This window comes from Neophocaena asiaeorientalis, unplaced genomic scaffold (genome assembly GCF_003031525.2).
Source record: "Neophocaena asiaeorientalis asiaeorientalis breed wild unplaced genomic scaffold, Neophocaena_asiaeorientalis_V1.1 scaffold143, whole genome shotgun sequence".
NCBI classification, from domain to species: Eukaryota; Metazoa; Chordata; class Mammalia; order Artiodactyla; family Phocoenidae; genus Neophocaena; species Neophocaena asiaeorientalis.
The window spans coordinates 3,523,767-3,548,862 of record NW_020175536.1 but is presented as its reverse complement, the minus strand read 5'-3'; the positions used below and the strand labels follow the sequence as shown (position 1 = coordinate 3,548,862).

General features: G+C 36.7%; 1 protein-coding gene across 3 annotated transcripts in view; it reads left to right on the top strand.

Moving 5' to 3' along the window:
- Positions 1-25,096, top strand: part of DEUP1 (deuterosome assembly protein 1) — a 220,110-nt gene that overhangs the window by 127,014 nt on the left and 68,000 nt on the right. For 2 of the 3 annotated variants that reach the window (XM_024731273.1, XM_024731274.1), the window contains 2 exons: positions 16,597-16,768; positions 18,170-18,265. In XM_024731273.1, the coding sequence (XP_024587041.1) occupies positions 16,597-16,768; positions 18,170-18,265 (268 nt within the window). Of the gene's footprint in view, positions 1-16,596; positions 16,769-18,169; positions 18,266-18,835; positions 18,881-25,096 lie in introns of those variants that run through there. The other variant, XM_024731275.1, reaches the window with a different exon arrangement.

Sequence of the window (25,096 nt, the reverse complement as noted above, 5' to 3'; positions counted from 1 at the left end):
ACAGGAAGGTTTTAAACACCAAAAAAAAAAAAAAAAAAAATTCACAATTTTTATGGAAAGACAAAAGACCCCAAGTATACAACTTTCTTAACCTTTAGAGTGTCCTTTCCCTCTGGGCATATTCATAATCACAACTTTATTTACCTGTTTCTTATGAGTTAAATACAGTTTTAATTATAATTTGTAAATAATTCTAATATAAGTCAATATATATTTGTAGTTTAATAAATTGTCATGTATTATTTTTGCACATTGAAAATTATTTTTAATTTGATTGATTCTCGTATCTGAGTGGCCCAGACTATACCCCGTTATTCTCCCTCCCTCATAATTTATCCCCCACAAAATACACATATTCCTCTCCAGAGTAATCACATTTAACGAGTTCTAGTTTCTTGTTTCTCTGAAGAAGCAAAGTGAAGTGGACCTAGGGTAGAATTCTGATATCTCAGACTTTGAAGTTAGACCCTGAAGTGTTAGCACAATGCTAAGTGGTTGTAGGAATTCACTGAGTGACTTTGAAAGGAGGGAAAGACACTTAGGAAGAAAGGGGAGGGAGTGAGATAGAGGGGAGGAGGGAGTGAGGGAAGAAAGAAGGGAAGAGAAAGATTCCTGTGAAAGACTCAAGCTGCTATTAAGTTAAGGCAAAGATTAAAGATTACCTCTGTGTAGGATAAATTTGTACGTAATTTTTACAGGACAATGTTTACAAAAGGTTGGTTGTGTTAGTTACAAGTTACATTTTTTTTAAAATGAAAAAGAAATAAGCCATGATATGTGTAAACCTAGGCATGTACATCAGGATCCAGGCACACTCACCCTGACCTGACATTGCAGGTGCTCCGTGGTCTGGCACCTTGGAACCACTTGGAGCAGTTGCGAGCCTCTTGTCAGAGCATTGGTGAAACAGAGAGGTGCTAAAACATGAAAATGATAGAAACAGGAGGAGCTCATTAGTTCTCTCCCCTGCGGGGGAAAAAGCAGTCTCACTGGACCATAGGTCATGTAAAAGCTATGTACAAAAAGAGCATAACAGAGCCAGGTGCACTGTAGAATCATGCAGTGAAATGGCTTCCAAATTTTCTCTAAAAAAGAGAAAAGCAGAAATGCAAATATCTTGTGCTAATCTTATTTTCAAATTATGAAAATACTTTTAAAAAGTTCAAGAATAGGAAAAAATGGGTGGATCAGCAAAACAGCTGACTCATGAAGGACAGCTGGTCAGAGTACAGATGAAGTCTGTACCCATTCATATAAGAAACTGAAGTGGGATATGAAGCACATTCGGTGCTGTGGCCCAGGGATCCCGGAATACCCAAATCTTGCCTCAGATCACAGACAATCTCAGGGAGATACATACATACTTACGATGGCAAAGAAAAACAGACACTTTGAGCGGTGAATGATAACGAGGCCACCCACTTCCCACAGTGTCCATGGGGGCCATGAGGACACCCCCTGCCCCTCTCAGCCATGGTGGTATTGGCAAAGGACTAGTGGGGAGCCTGAACCCCTCCCCCGGCCACCCAGCAGTAATGAGGAGTCCCTTCTCCCAAGTAGCAACAGATGCTTAGTCAAGAACGTGGATTCCACCATGGCCTGGCAGGAGTGAGACAGCACCCCATCTCTCTGATGGTGCATTCTCAGAAAAGGCCTGTTGAATACAAATTTTATAAAGGATCCAGAGTCTCATAACACGATACCCAAACAGATTAGGGTTTTTATTTTTCTGCAGGTTGGCAGTTCAGAGCTGACACTGGCTCTACCATACCATCAGGGATTCATGGAGCTTACAGTGCAGTGGGGGGACAGATTTTAACAGATAAATGAGGGTATATTCTGTCAGGGGGATGGTAGTGACTGTTTTGAAGAAAAATTAATCAGGTTATGGTAGTAGAGAGTTACAAAGTAAATCTGATAAGGTGAAATCTGAAGAAAGACCTACAGAAAGTGAGGGTTCTCTTCATATGTATTCATATATTCAATATGGCCTGGGGAATAGCATTCCAGACAGAGGAGACAGCAAAAGCAAAGGTTCTGAGGCAGGAACATACTTAGTATTTTCAAGGAACAAAAAAAAGGCCAGTGTGTTTAGAGAGGAGCAAGCCGGGAGGAAGGTGGTAGGTGGTGACCTCAGAGAGACAAATAGAACCAAGTCCTGTAGGGCCTTGCAGACCTGGTAAAGACTTTAGGTTTCACTCTGTACAATGGGAAGTCACTGGAAGGCTTTGAGCAAAGCAGTGACATTTTCTGACCTAAAGTTTTGAAAGGCTCATTCTGGTTGCTATGTGAAGACTAGACCATAGCAAAGCATGGGTAGAAAAGACAGACAAGCTGAACTCTAATTCAGTGGGAGATGGCAGTGGTTTGGATAAGGTTGGTAGAAATAGTGACAAATGGGGATGTTGTGACAGAAAAGCTGATAATATTTAGAAATCATAGATTGAATGTGGAGTGTGCAGGAAGGAGATGCGATGGTGGGCTTTTGTCCCACCAATTGGAAAGATAAGATTGTCATTTATTAAAATAAAGAAGACTGGAAAAAATGCAAGCTTGGTTTGAGATGCCTGTTACCCATCCAAGTAAAGATCAAATAATTAGCTGTATATCCAAGTCTAGATGTATCTTTCTGCTTTATCACCCTCAGTGTGTGGCTTTATTGTTTGGCCCCAACTAATGATTGCAAGATGGCGGAACCACCTCCAGCATCACATCTGCCTTCCAGGAAGGGAGCAGAGGAAGGGCAATGGGTAAAAACAAAAGAGAGCATGCCAGCATTTTATTTGGGGTTCCTACAGAAGCCAAAGCCCTGAAACAAGGATTTGGATACAAGTAGTTTATTTGGGAGATGAAAGTATGGTCTATTAGTTTCCTATGACTGCTGTATAACAAACTCAGTGGCTTAAAACAACTAAAATGCATTTACTCACAGTTCTGTGGTCCAGAAGTCCAAAATCAGTGTCACTGGGCCAAAATCAAGGTGTCAGCAGGGCTGCATTCCCTCCAGATGCTCTAGGGGAGAAACCGTTCCTTGCTTCTTCAGGCTTCTGGTGACTGCCAGCATCCCTTGGCTTGTGGCTACATCACTGATCCTTAAGGCCAGCATCTTCTCATCTGTGTCTGATTCATCTTCATATCCCCTTTTCTTGTGTGTGCCAAATTTCCCTCTGCCTCTTTCTTAGGGCCCACCCAGATAATGTAGGATAATCTCCCCATCTCAAGACACTTAATTTATACAATGAACTTTCTTCCAAATAAAATAGCATTAATAGGTTCCGGGGACTCAGACCTTACATCTTTGGTGGCCATTTTTCAGCCTATCACCTGTAGGGTTGGGGAAGTAAAACAAGGAAAGGCAGGTTATCAAACCAAGTACCACTGAGGGTGACTGGAGCAAAATCCTGATGGGGAAACTCTGGAACCCAGTGTAAATCACACTCCTCAGAGTTCTTCCATCCAAGGAGCAAATGAATGTTTATACACCAGTAACCGACAGTTATTGGTTGAAGGTTGCTCCTGGGAGGGCTTCAATTCCCTGTCACTGCTGGCCTATCACACAGGAGGCAAAGAGGACTCCAGTAGCAAGAGAAGACACTTAGGCAAAGAAATGCAGGTTCTGTCCACTGGAAGTCAGGCTGAGTGCCCTGAAGTGGTAAGTGTGAGAGATGTGTGGGACACCAACAGCAACTGCTGTGGCCTTCTTTTCAACAGCTTCACGGCAACTTCCGCTTACATTTCATAGGCCAGATTTTGTTACATGGCCATGCCTAGCTCCAGGGGAGACTGGGAAATGTAGTTGTTTTTTTCGCTGGATACATTTCCACACTGAATAACATCAGAGCTCTGTTGGTATGGAAGAAAGGAAAGCTGGATGTTGAGTAGGCAACTAGCCACATAGGAGATAAGGACGGAAGCAGACAAGAGATAAGGATGACTCAGGCTAGGGTTTTATCACTGGATATGGTGAGAAGTAGTCAGAATTTAGTATACTGGAGGCAGTGTCAATAGGACTATGGTTCTGGGGTTTGAGGAAAACCCAAATCTAGAATCATGAAGAGTTTTTTTATCTTGAGTAACTGTAACTATGGTGCCAATTAAAGAAATGGAGTGGACTGGAGTGGGAGCAGGTTTGTGGCACAGGGAGTCTAGCACTCTGCTTTGAACTTGTGAAGACTGAGATGCCTATAGACGCCTATGGGAATGTCAGTGTGGAATAGGTAGTTGGTTAGAGAAGTCCGGAGCTCAGCAGCTCAGGCTGCAGATACAGATTTGGAAGTTATCAGAACAAGCTGACATTAGAAGTTTCATTAGAAATTTCTAATATTTAGGGAACAGTATATTTCTTAGTTTTCTAGTATTGGAAAAACGGATTTTATCAGTGTTTGCCTAATTCTTCACTGTTAGGATCCAGTGAAATAGATGGCTGTAGTTTTAAATAGAAAAAGGGTAAAGTGACTGTCCTCACATGTACTAACACTGCAGTCTCTCATCAGATAGACCTTTTGGCAGGAGGGAATTTTAATTGTCTTAAGAGATTGGCTTATAGAATCCATGCTTATGGTTATTAGTAGAAGTCAATTATTAAATATTTAAATGTTTAAATAGTCAAAAAAAGTACAAAGGGTAATTTTAGATGTTGAAAATGGGATAGCAATATATGTCACATACAAATTTGATTTGGGGTTCATACTTTTTCAGTGGCTTTATAATATGTCCAGATTTGCTTTAGTTTCAACCTCTCCCACAGGCTTAAGAAAAGAAATATAAAAAAACAAACAAAAAAATCTAAGCTAATGCGTGTGTAAATATTTATTTACTATTAATTGTATCCTATGTTTGTATGTATTAATATGGAATAATTTTTCAGATAATTATTTATGCTTCTAGATGATTTTAGAAATCACGCTGAAGAAAGAGGGTTAGTGCTTGCTAACATTTCACTGTCTCCTTACCTCCTTACACTGTCTCCAAACCTCCTTACCTTGGTTCAATCTGTGAACCAAGATGTTACTCAGAATGTGAATAATTATCATAGAAAAGTTTCAAGAAAAAGTTTATCTGTAATGTAGATCTTTAAACAGAATTTCCATTCCCTTTAGAACATAAAAAAAATGAGATTTTAAATTTGTATGTACCTAGAATTCTTATAAAACATTGATAGAGACTTGAAAGCTATGACATTGCATTTTCTTTCTATAAACATCTTTTTTTGATGATTATAATGAAGGCTTTAGAATAAGGCCTTTATAAGTACAGTTAAGCATGCTTTATTGGAATAGTGGGATTTACACCTCCTCCACATCCTAACATTAAGCTTATCAAATGAGAGCAAAGAATGGACCGAATATGAGCTACCATCTCAAATATGCAATAAGAATAGGCATTGCAATGCTAGTATGTCAGCAAACACTCATGGTGACAGTAAATAACATTTTTTGGACAACAAAAAAAAGTGCTTGAGAAAAAGCTACTTTTAACTATAATTCAATAATTAATTTTGAACAAGGGCAACCATGAAACTATGACCTAAAAATCATAAAGTGATAAATCTTTCATTTACTGTTTTAGGAGAGACAATTGACTAAAGAGCAGGCTGACACCACAGACATGTCTACAAAAGTGAGTTCTAGGAGTTCTGCTGGAGTCTCTCTCATTTGGTTCTAATTATGTTTCAGGTGTAGTACAGAATGTGACGTGCAAATAGGATTTGTGAGCCACCACAGAAATGTTAAATTCTATTTATTTATTATTATTTTTGAAACTGAAAAAACAGTTTATCCATTCCTCCTACCTCCACCTCTTGCCTCTGGCCACCACCAATCTGTTACCTGCATCTATGAGTTTGGTTTATATATACATATATCTTATATATATATATATATCTTAGACTCCACATATAAGAGAGTACATATGGTATTTGTCTTTCAGTGTCTGACTTATTTCACTTAGCATGATACCCTCAGGGTTCATCCATGTTGTTGCAAATGGCAAGATTTCACTCTTTTATGTGGCTGAATAATATTCCATTGTATGTGTGTGTGTCTATACACACACACATATACATACATGTACCACATCTTCATCCATTTATCCATCAATGGACGTTTACTTTGTTTCCATAACTTGGCTATTGTTAAATAATGCTGTAAGGAACATGGGGATGCATATATCTTTTCAAGTTAGTGTTTTCATTTTCTTCAGATAAATGCCCAGAGGTGTAATTGCTAGATCGTATGGTAGTTCTAGTTTTAATTTTTTGAGGAACCTTCATATGGTTTTCCATAACAACTGTACCAATTTACATTCCCACCAACAGTGTACAAGTGTTCTCTCTTCTCCACATCCTTGCCAACACTTTATATTTCTAGTCATTTTGATAATAGCCATTCTGACAGGTGTGAGGTGATATCTCATTGTGGGGGTTTTTTGCATTATGTTTAATGATTAGTGATGTAGATTAATGATAAAGAGCATTTTTCATGTGTCTTTTGGACATCTATATGTCTTTTTTGGAAAAATGTTTATTCAGATCTGCTTTTTTTTTTTTTGCGGTATGGGGGCCTCTCACTGTTGTGGCCTCTCCCGTTGTGGAGCACAGGCTCCAGACGCACAGGCTCAGTGGCCATGGCTCATGGGCCCAGCCGCTCCGTGGCATGTGGGATCTTCCCAGACTGGGGCACGAACCCGTGTCCCCTGCATCAGCAGGCGGACTCTCAACCACTGCACCACCAGGGAAGCCCCAGATCTGCTCATTTATTAATCATATTTTTTTGTATTGAGTTGTATTAGTTGTTTATATATTTTGGATATTTGCAAATGTTTTCTCCATTTTCATTTTGTCAATGATTTCCTTTGCTATGCAGAAACTTTTTAGTTTGATGTAGTCCCACTTGTTTATTTTTGCTTTTGTTCCTTGTACTTCTGGTGTGAGAATCAAAAAATCATCGTCAAGGCATAATGCCAAAGAGCTTTACCACCTGTTTTCTTCTAGGAATTTTATAATTTTGGGGCTTACGCTCCAGTCTTTAATCCATTCTGAGTTAATATTTGTGTATAGTGTAAAAGTATTAATCCAGTTTCAATCTTCTGCATGTGGCTGTCCAATTTTCCCAAAACCATTTATAGAAAAGACTGTCCTTTCCCCATTGTGTATTCTTGGCTTCTTTGTCATCAATTATTTAGCCATATATGCTTGGGTTTATTTCTGGGCTCTTTATTTTGTTCCTTTGATCTGTGTGTCTGCTTTTCTCTGAATATCATACTGTTTAAATTACTATAGCTTGTAATGTAGTTTGAAATTAGAGAGTGTGATACCTTCAGCTTTGTTCTTTCTCAAGATTGCTTTGGCTATTTGGGGTCTTTTATGGTTTCATACAAATTTTAGGATTATTTGTTCTATTTCTGTGAAAAATTCCATTGGGATAGGGATTTTGATAGGGATTGCATTGAATCTGTAGATTGATTTTGGTGGTATGGACATTTTAACAATATTAATTTTTCCAATCCATGAGCATGGAATATCTGTCCATTTATCTGTATTGTTTTCAATTTCTTTAATGTCTTGTAGTTTTCAATATACAGGTCTTCCAACTCCTTGGTTAAATTTATTGCTAGGTATTTTATTCTTTTTTGATGCAATTGTAAATGGGATTGTTTGCTTAATTTCTCTTTCTGATAGTTCATTATTAGTTTATTTAAATACAACAGATTTTTGTATATTGATGTTATATCCTACAACTTTACTGAATTTGTTTATTAGTTTTTAACAGTTTTTTGATGGCGTCTTTATACCATATATATATATATATATATAGTGTCATCTTAATAGAGTGACAGTTTTACTTCTTCCTTTCCAATTTGGATGCCTTTTATTTCTTTTTCTTGCCCAATTACTCTGACTAGGACTTCCAATGCTATATTTAATAAAAGTGGTAAGAGTAGGTATCCTTTTCTTGTTCCTGATCTTAGAGGAAAAACTATGAGTATGATGTAGACGTGTCACATGTGGCCTTTATTATGTTGAAGTACTTTTGTATGTCCCCTCTGTACCCACTTTATTGAGGGGTTTTGTCATAATGGATGTTGAATTTTGTCAAATGCTTTTTCTGCATCTATTGATATGATCATATGATTTTTATCCTTTATTTTGTCTATGTGACATATCACAGTGACTGATTTGTGGTTGTTGAATCATCCTTGCATCCCTAGAATAAATCCCACTTGATCGTAGTGTATGCCTGTTGAATTTGGTTTGCTAATATTTTGTTGAGGATTTTGCATTTGTGTTCACCAGGTAATTTTCTTTTCTTGTGACTTTCTCGTCCGGTTTCAGTATCAAGGTAATGCTGGCCTCATAAAATGAGTTTGGAAGAGTTCCCTCCTCCTTTTTTTTGGAAGAGTTTGAAAAGGATTGGTATTAATTCTTTGAATGTTTGGTAAAATTCACCAGTGAAGCTATCTGGTTCTGGACTTTTGTTTATTGAGAGGTTTTGATTACTGATTCAATCTCTTTACTAGCAGTCAGTCTGTTTAGATTTTTTATTTCATTATGATTCAGTCTTGGTAGATTGTATATTTCTAGGAGTTTATCCATTTCTTCCAGATTGTCCAATTTGTTAGTGTATAATTTTTCATAGTAGTCTCTTATCTGTTTATTTCTGTGGTATCAGTTATAATATCTCCTCTTTCATTTCTGGTTTTGAGTCCTCTCTTTTTTTCTTGGTGAGTCTAGCTAGAGGTTTGTCAATTTTATTTATCTTTTTCACAGAACCAGCTTAGTTTCACTGATCTTTTTTTATTGTCTTTCTAATCTCTATTTCACTTACTTCTGCTCTAATCTTTTTATTTCCTTCCTTCTACTAACTTTGGGGTTTGTTTGTTCTTTTTCTAGTTCCTTGAGGTGTAAAGTTAGATTGTTTATTTGAGACCTTTTTTTTTCTTGAGGTAGGTATTTATAGCTAAAACTTCCCTCTTAGGACTACTTTTGCTGCATTCCATAAATTTTGTATGTTACATACCCATTTTCATTTGTCTCAAGGTATTTTTTTACTATCTCTTTTTATTTATTCTTTGAACCTTTGGTTATTCAGTAGCATGTTGTTTAATATCCACACATTTGTGAATTTTCCAGTTTTCTTGTATAATAAATTTCTAGTTTCATAACACTGTGGTCAGAAAAGTTGCTTGATATGACTTCAGTCCTTTTAAATTTAGTAAGACTTGTTTTGTGACCTAACATATGATCCATGTACACTTGAGAAGACTGTGTTTTTGTTGCTTTTGGATAGAGTATTTTATAAATATCTACTAAGTCCATCTGGTCTAATGTGTTGTTTAAAGGCTGATGTTTTTTAATTGATTATCTGTCTGGATGATCTATCCATTAATGTAAGTGGAGTATTATAGTGTCCTACTATTAGTGTATTGCTGTCTATTTCTCCCTTTAGGTCTGTTAATATTTGCTTTATATATTTAGGTGCTCCTACATTGGGTGTGTAAATATTTACAAATGTTATATCTTCTTGTTGGATTGACTTCTTTATCATTATACAATGCCCTTTTTTGTCTCTGTTACAGTTTTTGTTTTAAAGTCTATTTTGTCTGATAAAAGTATAGCTACTCCAACTTTTTTTTCAGTTTCCATTTGTATGAGATATCTTTTTCCATCCCTTCACTTTCAGTCTATGTGTGTTCTTACATCCTAAATGAGCCTCTTGTAGGCAGCATATAGATGGGCCTTATTTTCTTATCTGTTCAGCCACTCTGTGTCTTTTGATTGGAGAATTTAGTCCATTTACATTTAAAATAATTATTTTTTTCAATTTTAAAAATTATTTTTATTTATTATTTATTCATTTTGCCTGTGCTGGGTCTCAGTTGTGGCATGTGGACTTCTTAGCTGTGACATTCAGACTCTTAGTTGTGGCATGAGGGCTTCTTAGTTGCAGCATGTGAACTCTTAGTTGTGGCATGCATGTGGGATTTAGTTCCCTGACCAGGGATGGAATCCAGGCCCCTGTGTTCAGAGTGTGGAGTCTTACCCACTGGACCACCAGGAAAATCCCTAAAGTAATTATTGATAGCTGTGCACTTACTGCCATTTTGTTAATTGTTTTCTAGCTGTTTTTACAGTTCCTCTCTGTTCCTTTCTTCTTCTCTTGCTCTCTTCCTTTGTGATTTGATGACTTTTTTTAGTGGTATGCTTATATTCCTTTGTCTTTTGGGTATTTACTATAGGTTGTTGCTTTGTGGTTACCATGAGGTTTACATGTAACAATTGCTATCTATAACAGTTGATATAAAGTTGATAATAAGTTTGATACCATTGTAAAGCTCAACATTCTTACTCTTCCCCTTGCTGCATTTAATGTTTTTGATGTCACATTTTACATCTTTTCATCTTGTATATCCCTTAATTGTTGTAATCATAGTTATTTTTACTACCTGTTTTTGAATCTTCTTACTAGCTTTATAAGTGATTAACTCACTACCTTTACTATATATTTACCTTTCCAGTGAGATTTATTCTTTCATATGTGTTTTTGTTATTAATCAGTGCCCTTTCTTTTCAGCTTCAAGAAGTTCCTTTAACATTTCCTGTCAGGCCAATTTAGTGGTGATGAACTCCTTTAGCTTTTGCTTTTCTGGAAAATTCTTTATATCTTTTCTGAATGATAACTTTTGCTGGTTAGAATAGTCTTGGTTGAAAATTTTTTTCTTTCACCACTTTGAATACATTGTGTCACTATACATTTAGTAGAACTAAATAATAGTAATATAACTAAGACAGATAGTATGTTAATACATTTTTTAAATGAGTTTTATTAGAATATTTTGAAAAAGGTAAGACCTGATAAGATTGCTCATCAGCCTTTTGGAAACTCATTTTCTTAGGCTTGTCCATGTTGCATGAAATAGTGTCCTCTTTATTTTTTCTCCCTGCTTCCCTTCCTCTCTCCCTCCCCTTTCTCCGTGATGACTTCTATATTTGTTTTTTAAGGCAAAGCCCCTCTTCTCTCTCCCAAGGTGAAGATCCATTTCTGTCAGACACCTCTCATGTCCTAAACTGAACTCACTCTTTTTTTTATTTTTAAAATAGACCTATTATCCTCTTCTGTTTTCCAGACTGGTGATGTATAGACTGACCCTACATTTCAGTTTGCCGAGAACAGCCACTGTTTATACCTGTTGTCCTGGAATAATTAACATTAGTGCCCCTTTCACTTTTAAAATTGTCCTGGGTTGGATAACAAATCATATGGTCACCATAGTTATCTGTCTGATGAAGATCTGCCTTTTAAGAATCAGCACCTGGGCTTCCCTGGTGATGCAGTGGTTGAGAGTCCGCCTGCCGATGCAGGGGACATGGGTTCGTGCCCCATTCTGGGAAGATCCCACATGCTGTGGAGTGGCTGGGCCCGTGAGCCATGGCCGCTGAGCCTGCGCGTCCGGAGCCTGTGCTCTGCAACGGGAGAGGCCACAACAGTGAGAGGCCTGCCTATCACAAAAAAAAAAAAAAAAAAGAATCAGCACCTAAGCCCATTGTTAAAGGACTTTGGGGTGACATATATTACATGTATCTTACTCTAGCCCCTTTTACTCTGAATGACTCTCTCCACATTCCATTCCCCTGCCCTTTCCCAACACACTTGCCACTACTGCCTCCATTTACATCACCAGCTTTCTAGTTTGCTCTCTCTTCATCTCCAAATAATGATGTCCTGATATTTTAACTCTAGGATCCCCAGACTGATATGTTACCCTGCAAGTCTCAATGTGCCCCCTCCTTTCTGGCTTAATGCATTCAGACTGCTGTCCTGACCTCAGGATCTTTCTCTTGTGAATTGCTCCCAAGGATAAACCCAATAGTTAGGGCGGGGGTTTACATGTCTTAAGTAGTGTTATCCAGCACAATCCAACCAGTCTCCAATGCTGAAAGATTCAGAGAATTTTTTTTTTCTTTTTTAGCTCCTCAATCAACTTTTCTAAACTTGGAATAATAAGGTCTACTTTATGGGATGTTATGAGGCTTCATGACAGGAAGTACAGGAAAGTAATTAGCATAGTGTTAGTCAGCATTTGACTAAAGGAAGAAATACAAATATAAATAATGTACTGTCCAGTTATGGAGGAGGCTAAACTAAGCCTTTTGTATTTTATTTTAAAGTTCACTAGATTTAGGAACAGATATTGATACTGAGACAGCTGAACTGCTATTAATTATCTCTGAGAAACTGAAGAAGGGAAAATATACTACAAGATTAGACCATTGACTTTCAAAAGGGAGTATTAAATATGACCAAAAGCTGAATTTGATGTAAAAGTGTGTTTGACTAAATCTTAGGTAAGACTCTGGAAAAGATTATCAGTGGTTTGTGAGCATCCAGAAGAGAAAGCAGTGGCCACCAGGACTCAGCGTGGATGCACCTGGACCACTGCATGCTAGACCAGCCTTGCTTCAAAGTGCAAATATGCTGGTACATCAGAGAACATATAGACAGAGATGTACTTGGGCTTTGGCATATTTTATAGGGCTTTTCACCACATATATTGTGGGAAAAAAAAGTAAGGTTAATTAAGTGGATTAACATCTGATTATAATAAAAGAAATAATCAACAGATCACTGTGACCCTGAAGGGCTTGATAATGGAAGGCCAGAGGGCTCTGTCCTGTCTCCTGTCCTTTATGACATTTAACAATCACTTGTATGAAAAAAAAACTGTATATGTAAAACAAGTAATGCTTATCAAATCTGCTGCTGACACAGAATTGGGAGGTATAGTGAATATATTCTCTGACAGTACCAGGATCACAAAATATATGCTCAGGTGTTACCTCTTTCAGGAAGTCTTCCGTGATAGTCCACGCTGTCCAATACCCAAGGGGTATTCGGGCCCCTCCTTTCTGTTCCCAAAAGAACTGTATGTATTCATCAATCTGTTACTGTACCTGCCTGCCTTGCAAGTCTTCCTATACACAGGCAGTTGGTCTTGTGTCTCTATCTTCCTAGTTCCTCTCACAGTGGGGAGAAGTCACCTGTGAATTTTTGCTTCCTTAAAGAATCAGTGATGACAACCTACATCGAGGCTGAAACTGTAACACTGAAATGTAATGAAAATAAATATAAATCCCTGCCCTTGGAGCATCCCCCAAAATGAAACAATCACAAGATAGTGAGTAGGTGGCTCTACTCATAGCATTCATGAAAAGGAAAAAGCGTGTTTAGCAAGAAAAAACTCGCCTTAAAAGTCATATGATATCACTGCTTTACCCTTCCCCCTCCCAAATTCAAAGCTGAGGTGATCTTCATCTGCTTGAATGAAAGTATGTATCACCTAAAACAAAGGATGTGAGAGTCCCTCTCTGAGCTAATTAGACCATACCTTGGGTACCATGTTAAAGTTCTGAACAATACATTTCAAGGAGGAAATCGACAAACAGGAAGGAACTTGTTCAGAGGAGAGCCACCAGGATTATGAAGGTTCTGAAAATCTTAAAATAAGTCATTCATTTCTTCAACTAATACACAGTTCAACAACTGTATATTAAGCCTGTAGTATTTCCTAGACAGTATACTAGGTAGTGAATGGTAGAGAAAAAAAAAATCTCTACAAGCAATTGAAGGAAATAAAGATAACTTGTGAAAATAAAGACCACCCAATAAGAACAAATGAAGACTATTTATTCAAAGATTTCTATAAAAAGGGAGTCAGCTATCACTTGCATTTGGCAGACTCAAAGACAGGCAGGAGAGTGGGAAGGCTTAACAGTGAAAAACCAGAAGGCTTCAGGTATGCCTCAGCCCTAGGCCGTCGACATGGGAAAGCTAGAGGCAGGATCGTTAGAAGCAGGGCCTCCTATGTGATTGGTTTGGGGAACATATTTGCCTTTCTCTGGTTGGTCCTGAGTTGGAAGTGGAGGCAAAATTGGGGAAGCTGTCAGTCATTGACCAAGTCTTGACCATTCTAGGACTGTTGCTGCAAAGGTTTTGGGTCACAATCCATTACCGTATATTCTGGCATTGTCTGTTAGTATGTTCAGTCTCAAATATTGAACATTGAGAAGACTCAGGGAGAATCTGGAGGTATACTGATAACTGTATTCAGCATATTGATAACTGTATTCAAGTATTTTATAGTCTACAATGTTGAAAAGGCATTTGTTCTCAATGGTTACAATGGATCAAATTAGGACCAGTGGATGAAAAAGTTCTTCAGTATAAGACAGAACTTTTAAAAACCCACTTCTGTTTAGATGCAATCTCAGACAGTGGTTACCTGCTAAAGGAAAAGTTCAGACCTAGGCTGGGTGACCTCTTGGCAGTGATATTACAAAATAGATCACAAACTTTGGCATGCACCAAGTGGCATGTACTTGATACCTTTGTTACTAATGCAGAATCTGGGCTCTGTCCTAGATTTGCTGAATCTCATCAGTGGGTTATGATAGATGATTCTCTCCAGAAACATTTATGGAAGGTATGCAAACACTGAATGGGTAGTTGGACTAGATGACTTGTAAAAGCCCTTCCACCTTGAAGTCTAATATTCTGACTTTTGCATATCATAGTCATAACCAGGAAATAAACCCTTTGTTCACTTATTTAACAATACTGATTGAGTAGCTCATATGATGCCACACTCTACTTTAGGCCTATATTTTAATTCTATTAGCATGGTACATTCCTATATGCCAAGGAGATAGTAATGGAAAAAACTCATTTGTTGACTCTTCAGAGATTTATTGAGCATCTGCTATGTGCTGGAGCACTGTGCTAAGCCTTGGGGAGATGGTGATGAACAAGACTGATGTAGTCCTTTTTCTTTCAGAGCTTACACCAGCAGAAAAAAATAGACAAAATGTATTTACAGTAAAGGGTGATACATGTTGTTATGAAATAAAAATGGTGTGAAAACCATTCTTTTCGTTCTGTTGTTTTTCCCCACATCAGAACTCCAACCAAAATCCAATCAAGTTTTTTATAGAGGAACTAGTATTTCCTTTCCTCAGACTTGTTTTAGGTTTTAAGTAAAAATTGAGAGCCTTTGGGCCTTAGCCCAGGAATGTTAGAAGACTTAAGAATGGCATTTTGTACTTAAAACCTCTGTGGTGTCAAAACTGGTGAATCTGCTGTTGAATAAGCCAATCAAAGGGACATCTCTTGTTCAGGATGACTCTGGGTACTTGAGAAAGGGATTCTGGAAATTCTGAGTTCTTTGAGTTCAAATACCTATTTCTAAACCTATTGCAACAGAGCTAATTTGTACTACATTTTTCAAACAAGTTCTTATGCAAAACACCATGTCTTTTGCTGTGTGGTATACAGGAAGGAGCTTAATTAAGATGGGAAGCAGCCGTCTAAGATCTAGTTCTGTCTCTTCCATTAATTAATGTGTGACCTTGATGTCTCCGGGCTTCAGTTTTTTAAAAATGCTAAATGATCCTTAATTAGCCCTAAAATTCTGATTTGGTGCAACTAAATGGAGGAAATGATGTCTTTTACACCTGCCTCTCCTGCCTTCCTCCCAGCTAGGCAAATATATTGGAAGCCCTATTAGCACCACTGAATGGATACTGAAGTAACTTGCTTTTCTCATCTGGACATTTGTGTGTTCTTTAAGCTGAAGTCTGAGGTCTCAACATCTACCTACTTATCCAGGCTGAATGACTGGATTTATACCAGGTCCTTGCAGAATGCTTCAGCTTCTATGAAGGAGAACCCTGCCCTGGGAGCACTTAGCAATCTCTCCTACTCTCGGTCTCTGTAATTCTAGTTATCATCAAGCGTCTTGTTTCAAACACAGTAGACCTTCCTAGACTCAAAATATTACCACTTTTCTGACTAATAGTATCCCCGTTGTCTAAAATCTTACATTACTCTGCCCACACCTGCCCACTTAGATTCCTTCCGAAGAGATACCACCAGCCAGATCACACCAAGTTTCTCTCCCGAAGGAGCAGCAGTGTAGCCCAGATAGTACATTTGAATCTGGTCTTACCTAGCCTGGGCTTGTTCCTCTCTCCCTGGCAGGCACAATTGAAACCCCAGCTGACCTGCCGTCAAACCTCCTCAACTTATGATAGGCACATAGGTATAGGTATATTTACATGTAAGAGCATGGAATCATTTTTCATAATTAGAATTTTCCTTTGAATTAGCCCACTCTAAAATTAATTAATTTATTATTTTTAAACTAACTTTCTTTATTGTGACCTTATTTTTGATGTAATCCACACAATATTTTTTTCATTTTAGGACTCCCTTGTCTAAGTCAAAACTTTTGGGTCAGGGAGATCCATGCATTACCACCAGTACATAAGAGAAATGCAGGCAGTGACTATCAATATATTGCATTATATTATGGCAGCAACTGTACTTTTTAAAATGCCTTTGAAAAGTATGTACACTGTTAGCTCTGAAATTAGCTTTTAGTTTTAATTTAAAACGTTAACCTCTGGTTTTCGGAATTCTTCCTATTTAAATAATTGAACAATTTGAGGAAATAACGATCAAGCTATTCAAAGCAAGATCATAATTTTTCTTGTTCTCACATTTCACTCTTTTTAAATGTATTTTACTTTTCTACAATTGCCAGAGTTTCTCCTTGTGAGGCTGAGCTTAAGGAATTAATGGAACAAATTGACATCATGGTAAACAACAAAAAACTGGATTGGGAAAGGAAGATGCGGGCTCTGGAGACACGATTAGATCTTCGGGATCAAGAGTTGGCAAGTGCACAAACTTGTTTAGAACAGAAAGGTCAAGAGGTACTGCATAGATGTGTTAATAAATTGTTAATTCCTCAGACTGTTATAAATAGTATTTGTCCTGTCCGAATATATTTTTCATTACACATACTTTTTATCAGGCATCAGCAATAGCATTCATAGCTTGAAATTCTGTCACAGTGTGCTACGTGTATTCTATCAAATAAGCGGCAAGCAGAGCTTAAACCGGTAGTAATTTGCCAATGCAGACAGAAATAGAGTCTAGTCAATGTCCTCTAGGGAAGTGAACAAACATTCAATACGTATGTGAAGTAAATGCTGTTTGCAAGCAAAGATGTCCGTGCTTTTGCTGCTGTAGAAACAAAGTAGTCAACAAAGCTGTGCCTTTGGATGAGGCAGAGTTCAGGAGCATTTGCCTTTTCTCATCTGCTAGAAAAATCTTTCCTAAAAGAAGTAAAAGGTAAAGCCTTGATTGCATAACAAGAGAGAAAACAGTTTGGTGAAGGGAGTGTGTGTCTACCTGGGCGCCCACTTGGGAGGAATGCCCTGGGTCCCGGTGAAGGTGCTTGTGGCCAAGCTGGTGATGGTAGAAGGAGGTCTGAGTGCTCTCGGGCCTGCAGAGGAGTTCAGGAAAGGCATACGCTTCACCTGATGTGGACTTTCATGTCTGTGAATTTTTCTTTGGGGTGAGGCATAAGAAACATGTTTACTGATCACATGCTAATAACTAAAACATCAAGTCAACTTGTTCAGTGGCCGTTTTTCTAACTCTAGTGGCCTCTCAATGGAACTTAGTTTTTTGTCATGGTTAACTAAGTTAATGTTTGGCCTAGTTAGTTATCAATAGAGGCAGGTCATAAGACCTGGCATATGGAAGGGACTATTTTCTCACTTTTGTACCTGTCACAATACAGATGTGCGAACAGGGGCCTCGCCTACTTTTTAAGCAGACAAATTCTGTAAGCCAAATCCCTAAGAACTCCTCTTAGACATTTTTCTTTTTCTTTCTAATTTGTTAGTTCTTATAAAAATGTAACAATTATTCCACAACACCACTAAAACAGAGCTCCCATTGAAGGTAGTAGCACCTAAAATAAAGGCTGAAGTGTGTCTGCAGGGGTTCTGCCCCAGGAACGATGACATAAGCCTCCCAAAAAGATAATGTGAAGTAAATTTTAAATCTTGCTTTAGAATGTGCCGGTGAGAAGGATCTTTTGTCAAACATCCATACCATACTGTCTTAATGTGTACCCAGTGGAATAGTGCTAGCTACATTTGGTTTTTGTGAATTTAATTATTAATAACTATTCTAAGAACCACAGTACAAATATTTATTCTTGGTTTGGTACAGCAGTTTTATTTGAACTGTACTCCTCTTTTGTATATTTTCTGATTTTGTCAGGCAAAATTTAGAAAAATTAAATTTTATTCTTAATTCAGGTGGGGTTACTTAGACAGAAGTTGGACAGTTTGGAAAAATGTAACTTAGCAATGACTCAGAATTACGAAGGACAACTACAAACCCTAAGAGCTCAAGTAAGGAAACTTATTACAATTTAATATTATATGTTTTGGTATATGTTTTGACCTATAAAATTGTGTTAATTTTGTTAAAATGAATTATTTTTAGTACAAGCAAAAGTTCTAGTATTTCAACTACAGGTTATATGTTTGGCCCTGTCTTTCATTGTTTTATGTGTATTGATTTTGTCTCTTTTATTAGATTGTCAGCTCTGTATCCCTTTAACTCTTAGCACAGTGCTAGACTAATGGCTTTCTATTTATCAAGTGATTAGTAGATTAATTATATCATGATAATTAGCTTTGTGAACAACAAAAACAAAGTATTATCTTTTGTAGTCACTACTTCCTAATAGGGGTGTCCTTTCTTCTATGGCAATTTAAAATATGGAGGTTTGCTATTATGAAATAGATATTTGAAAGAACAAAACTGGTCTTTATTGCTTTATTACTAGTAGGGCTGTTTCATAAATGAGAGGGCTTCTGCATATATGATGAGAGGGATACTGATTTCTTTCTGATTTATCCCTATATTATACTCCCCACTGTGCTAGGAAGCAAAAAGTCTTCTCTTTCTTCCCACAGGTGACACATAGGGCAATAAGCATCTGAGCATCTCAGGTCTCATAGGTACTGTATCCTTGCTTCACTTAGTAAATTAATCAATGGGAAATATGGTTTGATTATGAATTTTACTTTATAACCAGCTTTCTCTGGAGTGCAGAGATTTCACAGATGATAATATAGTTAAAGGAGCCCAAAGAAGTTAAAGTTTCTCCTTATGTACCTTTTTAGGGAGATGATCAGCCATTACAATAGGAATATGAAGCATTTGATTCCACTTAATGGGTATGATCTTACAAGACTAGCTCTTAAGTCTACCTAGATATTTTGCCTGCAATTTAAATAGCTGCTGCTAGATGGTAGCTTGAATTATGAAACTTTATATGGGTTTTCCTAGTTAAGACTCTAAGCATTTAACACTTAAGTCAATCAACCTTTTTCTATAAAGATGAAGCTCTAACATAGCAACATAAATACTGAATCACTATAATTTTTCAGTATAAACAAAGAGATCACAACCTGGAATAAGCTTGAAAAAATACAGAAATCTAGATACAAGTTAAGTACCATCTCTAAATTATATTTAACGAGTTCAGCTGCAGCTTACCAGATCTTTAATTTCTGGATTTTTTTTTTCATGTCTGTTGGTAAAAAGTTTTGGGCTTGTTTACAGACACTGAGCAGTCATTTAATATATGAATCCTTGCCATTTGATGCTTTGCAGCTCTATTTTATTACTCAACTGCCAGCTAGCCAACAAATGTCTTTACGGCAATTTTCACAAAAATTTGTTCTGTGTACTAACACTGGAAGCTTAGGAAATGCTATTTACTCTTCCTCTTCTCCTGGACATTCACAGTGCATAGTGGCATATTACAGGCTGTGAGAAGTCTTGCTTTAAAAATATCCATTTAGCCTTTTTAATCCATCATTTTTCAAACATATTTGACCATGGAACCCTTTTGTTTTTTAAACTAAAACCAACTAACACCATAGCACAGCTACAGTGTAAACACCATAAACAGGTATTTCATAGAATACACTTTGGAAACACTACATTGTTGTTGAGAGAACAGCCATATGCTTCCACTGCAGTTTTCTGCCTCTCTTTTCTTCTCTGGTTAAAAGAAAGGAAAGGAGAGAGTTGGGGGGAGAAGGCAGAAGAGAAGGAAGAGGAAAGGAGGGAAAAAGAGAGAAAAAGAAAAGTACTATGTATATGACTTGGTTTGCATAATAACTAGTATTATGTCATTTCTCTAACCAGAAAATGATATCTTGTGGCAAACATGCTTTTGTTGCTGCTGGCTCACTCTACTGCTTCTTTCTTTGAAATTCCTCATTTCTTTACAACCTTATTTTCCTAAAATTTCTTAAGGGTACATTTTACCATACTCTGTCTTAAAAAACTCAACTCTGTCAAAATTTTCTTGTAGAAATTGCTTCCTTTTATAAAATGGGATATTTTCTTTTCCTTCTAATCATTATAAAACTATAATTACATATATATTTGAGATTTCTACTTCTGGAAAGATGGAGTCAATGTACTTTCCCCTATTCTTCCTGCTAAATGGAACTAGAAATCCTGGGCATTATTTATAAAACAATAAGAAGACTCTGAGAAGTGGAGAGGAAAGACAGACCAACTAGGACCTTGGGATCCAAGGAACAACATGGTGATGAGTTCCTAGAATTTCTTTTTACCTCTTATATCCCAGACTGGATAACAGAGAAGCCAGCAACCCAGACACTCCAGTGGACACAATCAAACAAAAAGAGCCCCAAGGAAAGCCTGTTGCCTACAACTGAAAAACCAAAGAAAAGACAACCTACCAAGATTAAACACTTTTAGATAATAACTGCTTGACACTAGCCAAAGGCCACAGAATAAGACTATGGCTGCAAACCCACTTCACTGGCAGAGACTGAGTGGACAGCCTCAGTTCCACCCTTACTATCTATAATGAGGTAGCTCAGGCCCCAACCTGGATGGAATCAGAGAAGACTGAGTGGAAATCCAGGAGTTTCATCACCACAGGGTGTCAACAAGGCCCTCCCCAGCCCATGGTGTCAGTGGAGACCATGTGGAGAGCCTGGACTTCTCTGCCCATCTGGTGGTGATGAGGCAGCCCTCCTCCTCTTCTCTGGAATGGTATCCAAGGAAGCCTAATGAGGAGTCAGGACATTCACCACCTCTCCATAGTAACAGGGCTATGCCCCTCACTACAGCATCATTGGAGGCCGTGTGAGAAGCAGTAACAAGGCACCTATGCCCCTCCAATCAAAGTGTTGTCAGTGGAAAATGTGGGGAGCCTGAACTCTCACTCCCACTCAGCAGTAATGAGGAATACCTCCTCCCAGTTACCAGCTGAGGCCAAGTTAAGACCTGGACTTTCCCTGCCAGCTGAGAGCAACGAGGCAGCATTCTATTTTTCCCTACTGGGATGTTGTCAGAAAAGGACTGCTAAAACACAATATTTAAATAAAATCCAGAGTCATGTAACACAATACCCAAAAATGGCCTCAGTTAAAAAATCGCTCATCACGCCGAAGACAAGGAAGATCTCAACTTGAATGAGAATAGGAAATCAAGAGACACCAACACTGAGTTGATATAGGTGTTAGAATTATCTGACAAGGAGTTTAAAGAAGCTATTATAAAAATGCTTCAGTGAGCAATTACAAACATCCCTGAAACAAATTAAATTAGAACGTTTTAGCAAAGAAATAAAACTAAAGAGCAAGCAGTTAGAAATTTTATAACTGAAAAATACAATAACCAAACTAAAAAAATTCAATGGATAGGCTCAAAAGCAGAATGGAGAGGACAGAGGACATAATCAGTGAACTTGAATATAGCAAAATAGAAATTACCCAATCTGAACAACAGAGAGAAAACAGACTAAAAGAAAATGAACCTCAAGGACCTGTAGTATTATTACAAGAGGTTGAAAACTTGTATCATCAGAGTCCCAGAAAAGAGGAGAAAAAAGGGTAGGACTGAAAAAGTATTCAAAGAAGTAATGACTGAAAAGTTTCAAAACCTGGCAAAAGATTCAAGAGGCTGTGTGACACTCAAATATGATAAATCCAAACAAATCTACACCAAGACACATCATGGTCAAAGTTCTGAAAACTAAGACAAAGTCTTGGAAACAGGAAGAGAGAAATAACACTTTGCCTATATAGAAAAACCAATTCAGATAATGGATTTCTTATCAGAGACCACGGAGGTCAGAAGGAAGTGGAATGTTTTTCAATTGCTGAAAGAGAAAAAGTGTCAACCCAGAATTCCATGTTCAGAGAAAATATCCTTAAGAATCAAGAGGAAATTGAGAAATTCTCAAATGAAGGAAAACTAAGAGATTTTGTCAGTAATAGATCTGCCCTAAAAGGATAGCCAAAGGAAGTTCTCTTGGTAGAAAGGAAATGATAAAGACTTTTGAGACATCAGGAAGGAAGAAAAAAAATGGAAAAAGTGAAAACATGGGTAAATGCAATAGACTTTACTTCTCTTGAGTTTTCTATTGATAAATTGTTTGACAGCTGAAGCAAAAATTATAACAGTGTCTAAAGTGATTCTTAATGTATATTGAGAAATTTCTTAAAGACAATAATGTTAGAAATGGGTCATGGCAAAGGGAAATAAAGAGAACTAAGATGCTGCACTTCACTTGAACTGGTAAAATGTTGACACCAGTAGATTGTAATAAGCTATGTATCTATAATATTACACCTAGAGCAATAACTAAAAATGCTATACAGAGAAATACATTCAAAAATACTATAGATAAATCAAAATGGAATTCTAAATAATGTTCAAAGAACCCAGAGGAAGTCAGGAAAGCTAAAACAGAGAAAACAAAACCTGGATAACAAACAGAAAACAAAAAAATGTCGGGCTTAAACCCTAACATAATAATAATTACATTAAATGAAAATGGTCTAAATACACGTGTTAAAAGATAGAGATTTACAGAGTAAATTTTAAAAATGACCAAATTATATGCTGTGTTCCAGAAACTCACTTCAAATATAACTACATATGTAAATTGAAAGTAAAAAATAGAAAAAACAAAAAAATATAGAAAAATATGTACCCTACAAATATTAATCAACAGAAAGCAGAAGTGGTGCCAAAATAATTCAATGGAGAAAAAATAGTCTTTTCAACAGTGACAGGACAGCTGGATATCCACATGAAAAAGAATTAAGTTCAACCCTTACCATAGAAAAAAATTAACTCAAAATGGATCAAAGACCTAAATATAAAAACTAAATCTGTAAAACTCTTAGAAGAAAACATAGGAGTAAATCCTCATGATTTCGGATTAGGCAATAGTTTCTTAGATTTGGCACCAAAAGCACAAGAAAAATTAGGTAAACTTGATTTCATGAAAATTTTAAAAACCTTTGTGCTTCAGAGCACACCAAAAGAAAGTGAAAAGACAACCGACAAAATGGGAGAAAACATTTGCAAATCATATATTTGATAAGGGACTAGTGTCCAGAATTAAAAGAAAAAAACTCTTACTAGTCAACAATAAAAAGAAGACCAAATTTTAAAATGGGCATAGGTATAAATAGGCGTTTCTCTAAAGGAGATATATAAATGACCAATAAGCACATGAAAAAGTGCTGAACATCATTAGTCATTAGGGAAATGCAAACCAAAACCATAATGAGATACCCCTTCACACCTGCTGATAGCTATAACCAAATGATAGATAACAGCAAATGTTGGTGAGGATATGGAGAAATCGGAACCCTATACATTACCACTGGAAATGAAAAATGGTGCAGCCACTTTGGAAAACTGTTTGGCAGTTCCTTAAAAAGTTAAACTTAGAGTTTCCATATGACCCAGCTATTCTACTCCTAGGTATATACCCAAGAGAAATTAAAACATATATCCACACAAAAACTTGTACACAGATGTTCATAGCAGCATTTTTCCATAATATCCAAAAAGTGGAAACAATCCAAATGTCCATCAATTGATAAACAAAATGTGGTATATCCATGCAATGAAATATTATTCAGCCATTAAAAGGAATGAAATATTGATACATGCTACAACATGGATGAACCTTGAAAACATTATGCTAAGTGAAAGAAACCAGACACAAAAGACTACATGTTGTATGACTCCATTAATATGAAATGATCAGAATAGGCAAATCTATAGAAACAGAAAGTAGATTAGTTGTTGCCAGGCCTTGGGGAAGGAGGAAATGTGTAGTCACTGTTAATAGATATAGGGTTTCTAACGGAGGTGATGAAAATACTCTGAAATTAGATAGTGTGATAGTTATACAACTATGAATATACTAGAAACCAATGAAGTATATACTCTAAAGGGTGAATTTTATAGTAGGTGAATTATATATCAATTTTAAAAACAATGTGAGAAGGAAAAAGGAAGCAGCAATGACTACATTACTGTCAGATAAAGTAGACACAATTGTCACAGATTTACTTATAATAGTCAAAAACTGGGAGCAACCAAAAACGTCTCAATACGTGAATGGTCAAACAAACTGTGGTTACATCCATACCATGGAATAATACTGAGCAATTAAAAGGAATGAACTATTGATGCACTCATGCACATATTGTACCGACATAAATTTCCTGGGTTTGATACTGTACTATATAGTTCAATAAGATGTAAATATTTGGGGAAACTGGATGAAGAGGACCCAGAACCTCTCTGTAATATCTTTGCAACTTCCTCTGAATCTATACTTATTTCAAGATAAAAAAAAAAAACAAAAAATCTTGTTATTTAGAAATTTCCTATCAACAGATGTTGATAGACCATGACACTTATAATCAATTACTTGAAAGTAGAAGCAAGAAAAAAAATAATACAGAGTCTAAGTTATAACAAGAATTACTGGTAAGAAAAAGATCATATCAAGCTTGATATTTAATTTTATTTAAACTTATATCAACATGAATAAGTGTATGTTGTTTGTATCTTTTAAATTAAGTCCTCAGTTTTCTTAAATGGAGTATAAGTTGGTTATTTTATAGATTGAGTTACTGAAATTAAAATCGTCAACACAAGATGTCACTAAATAAAAATAAGAAAAAAACTTGGTTGTTTTAAATTTTGAGCCTTGCTACATATGGTTAAGACAAAACTGAACAAAACATTTTATCAAGCGAATCGCTGTTTAACTGTGCAGTTAATGAAGTTCCAAATTTACATGAAAGCTGAATTGCGTTCAACTTCAATAATTTAGTTTTAATAACTAGTTCTGTCTTCACTAATTGGAA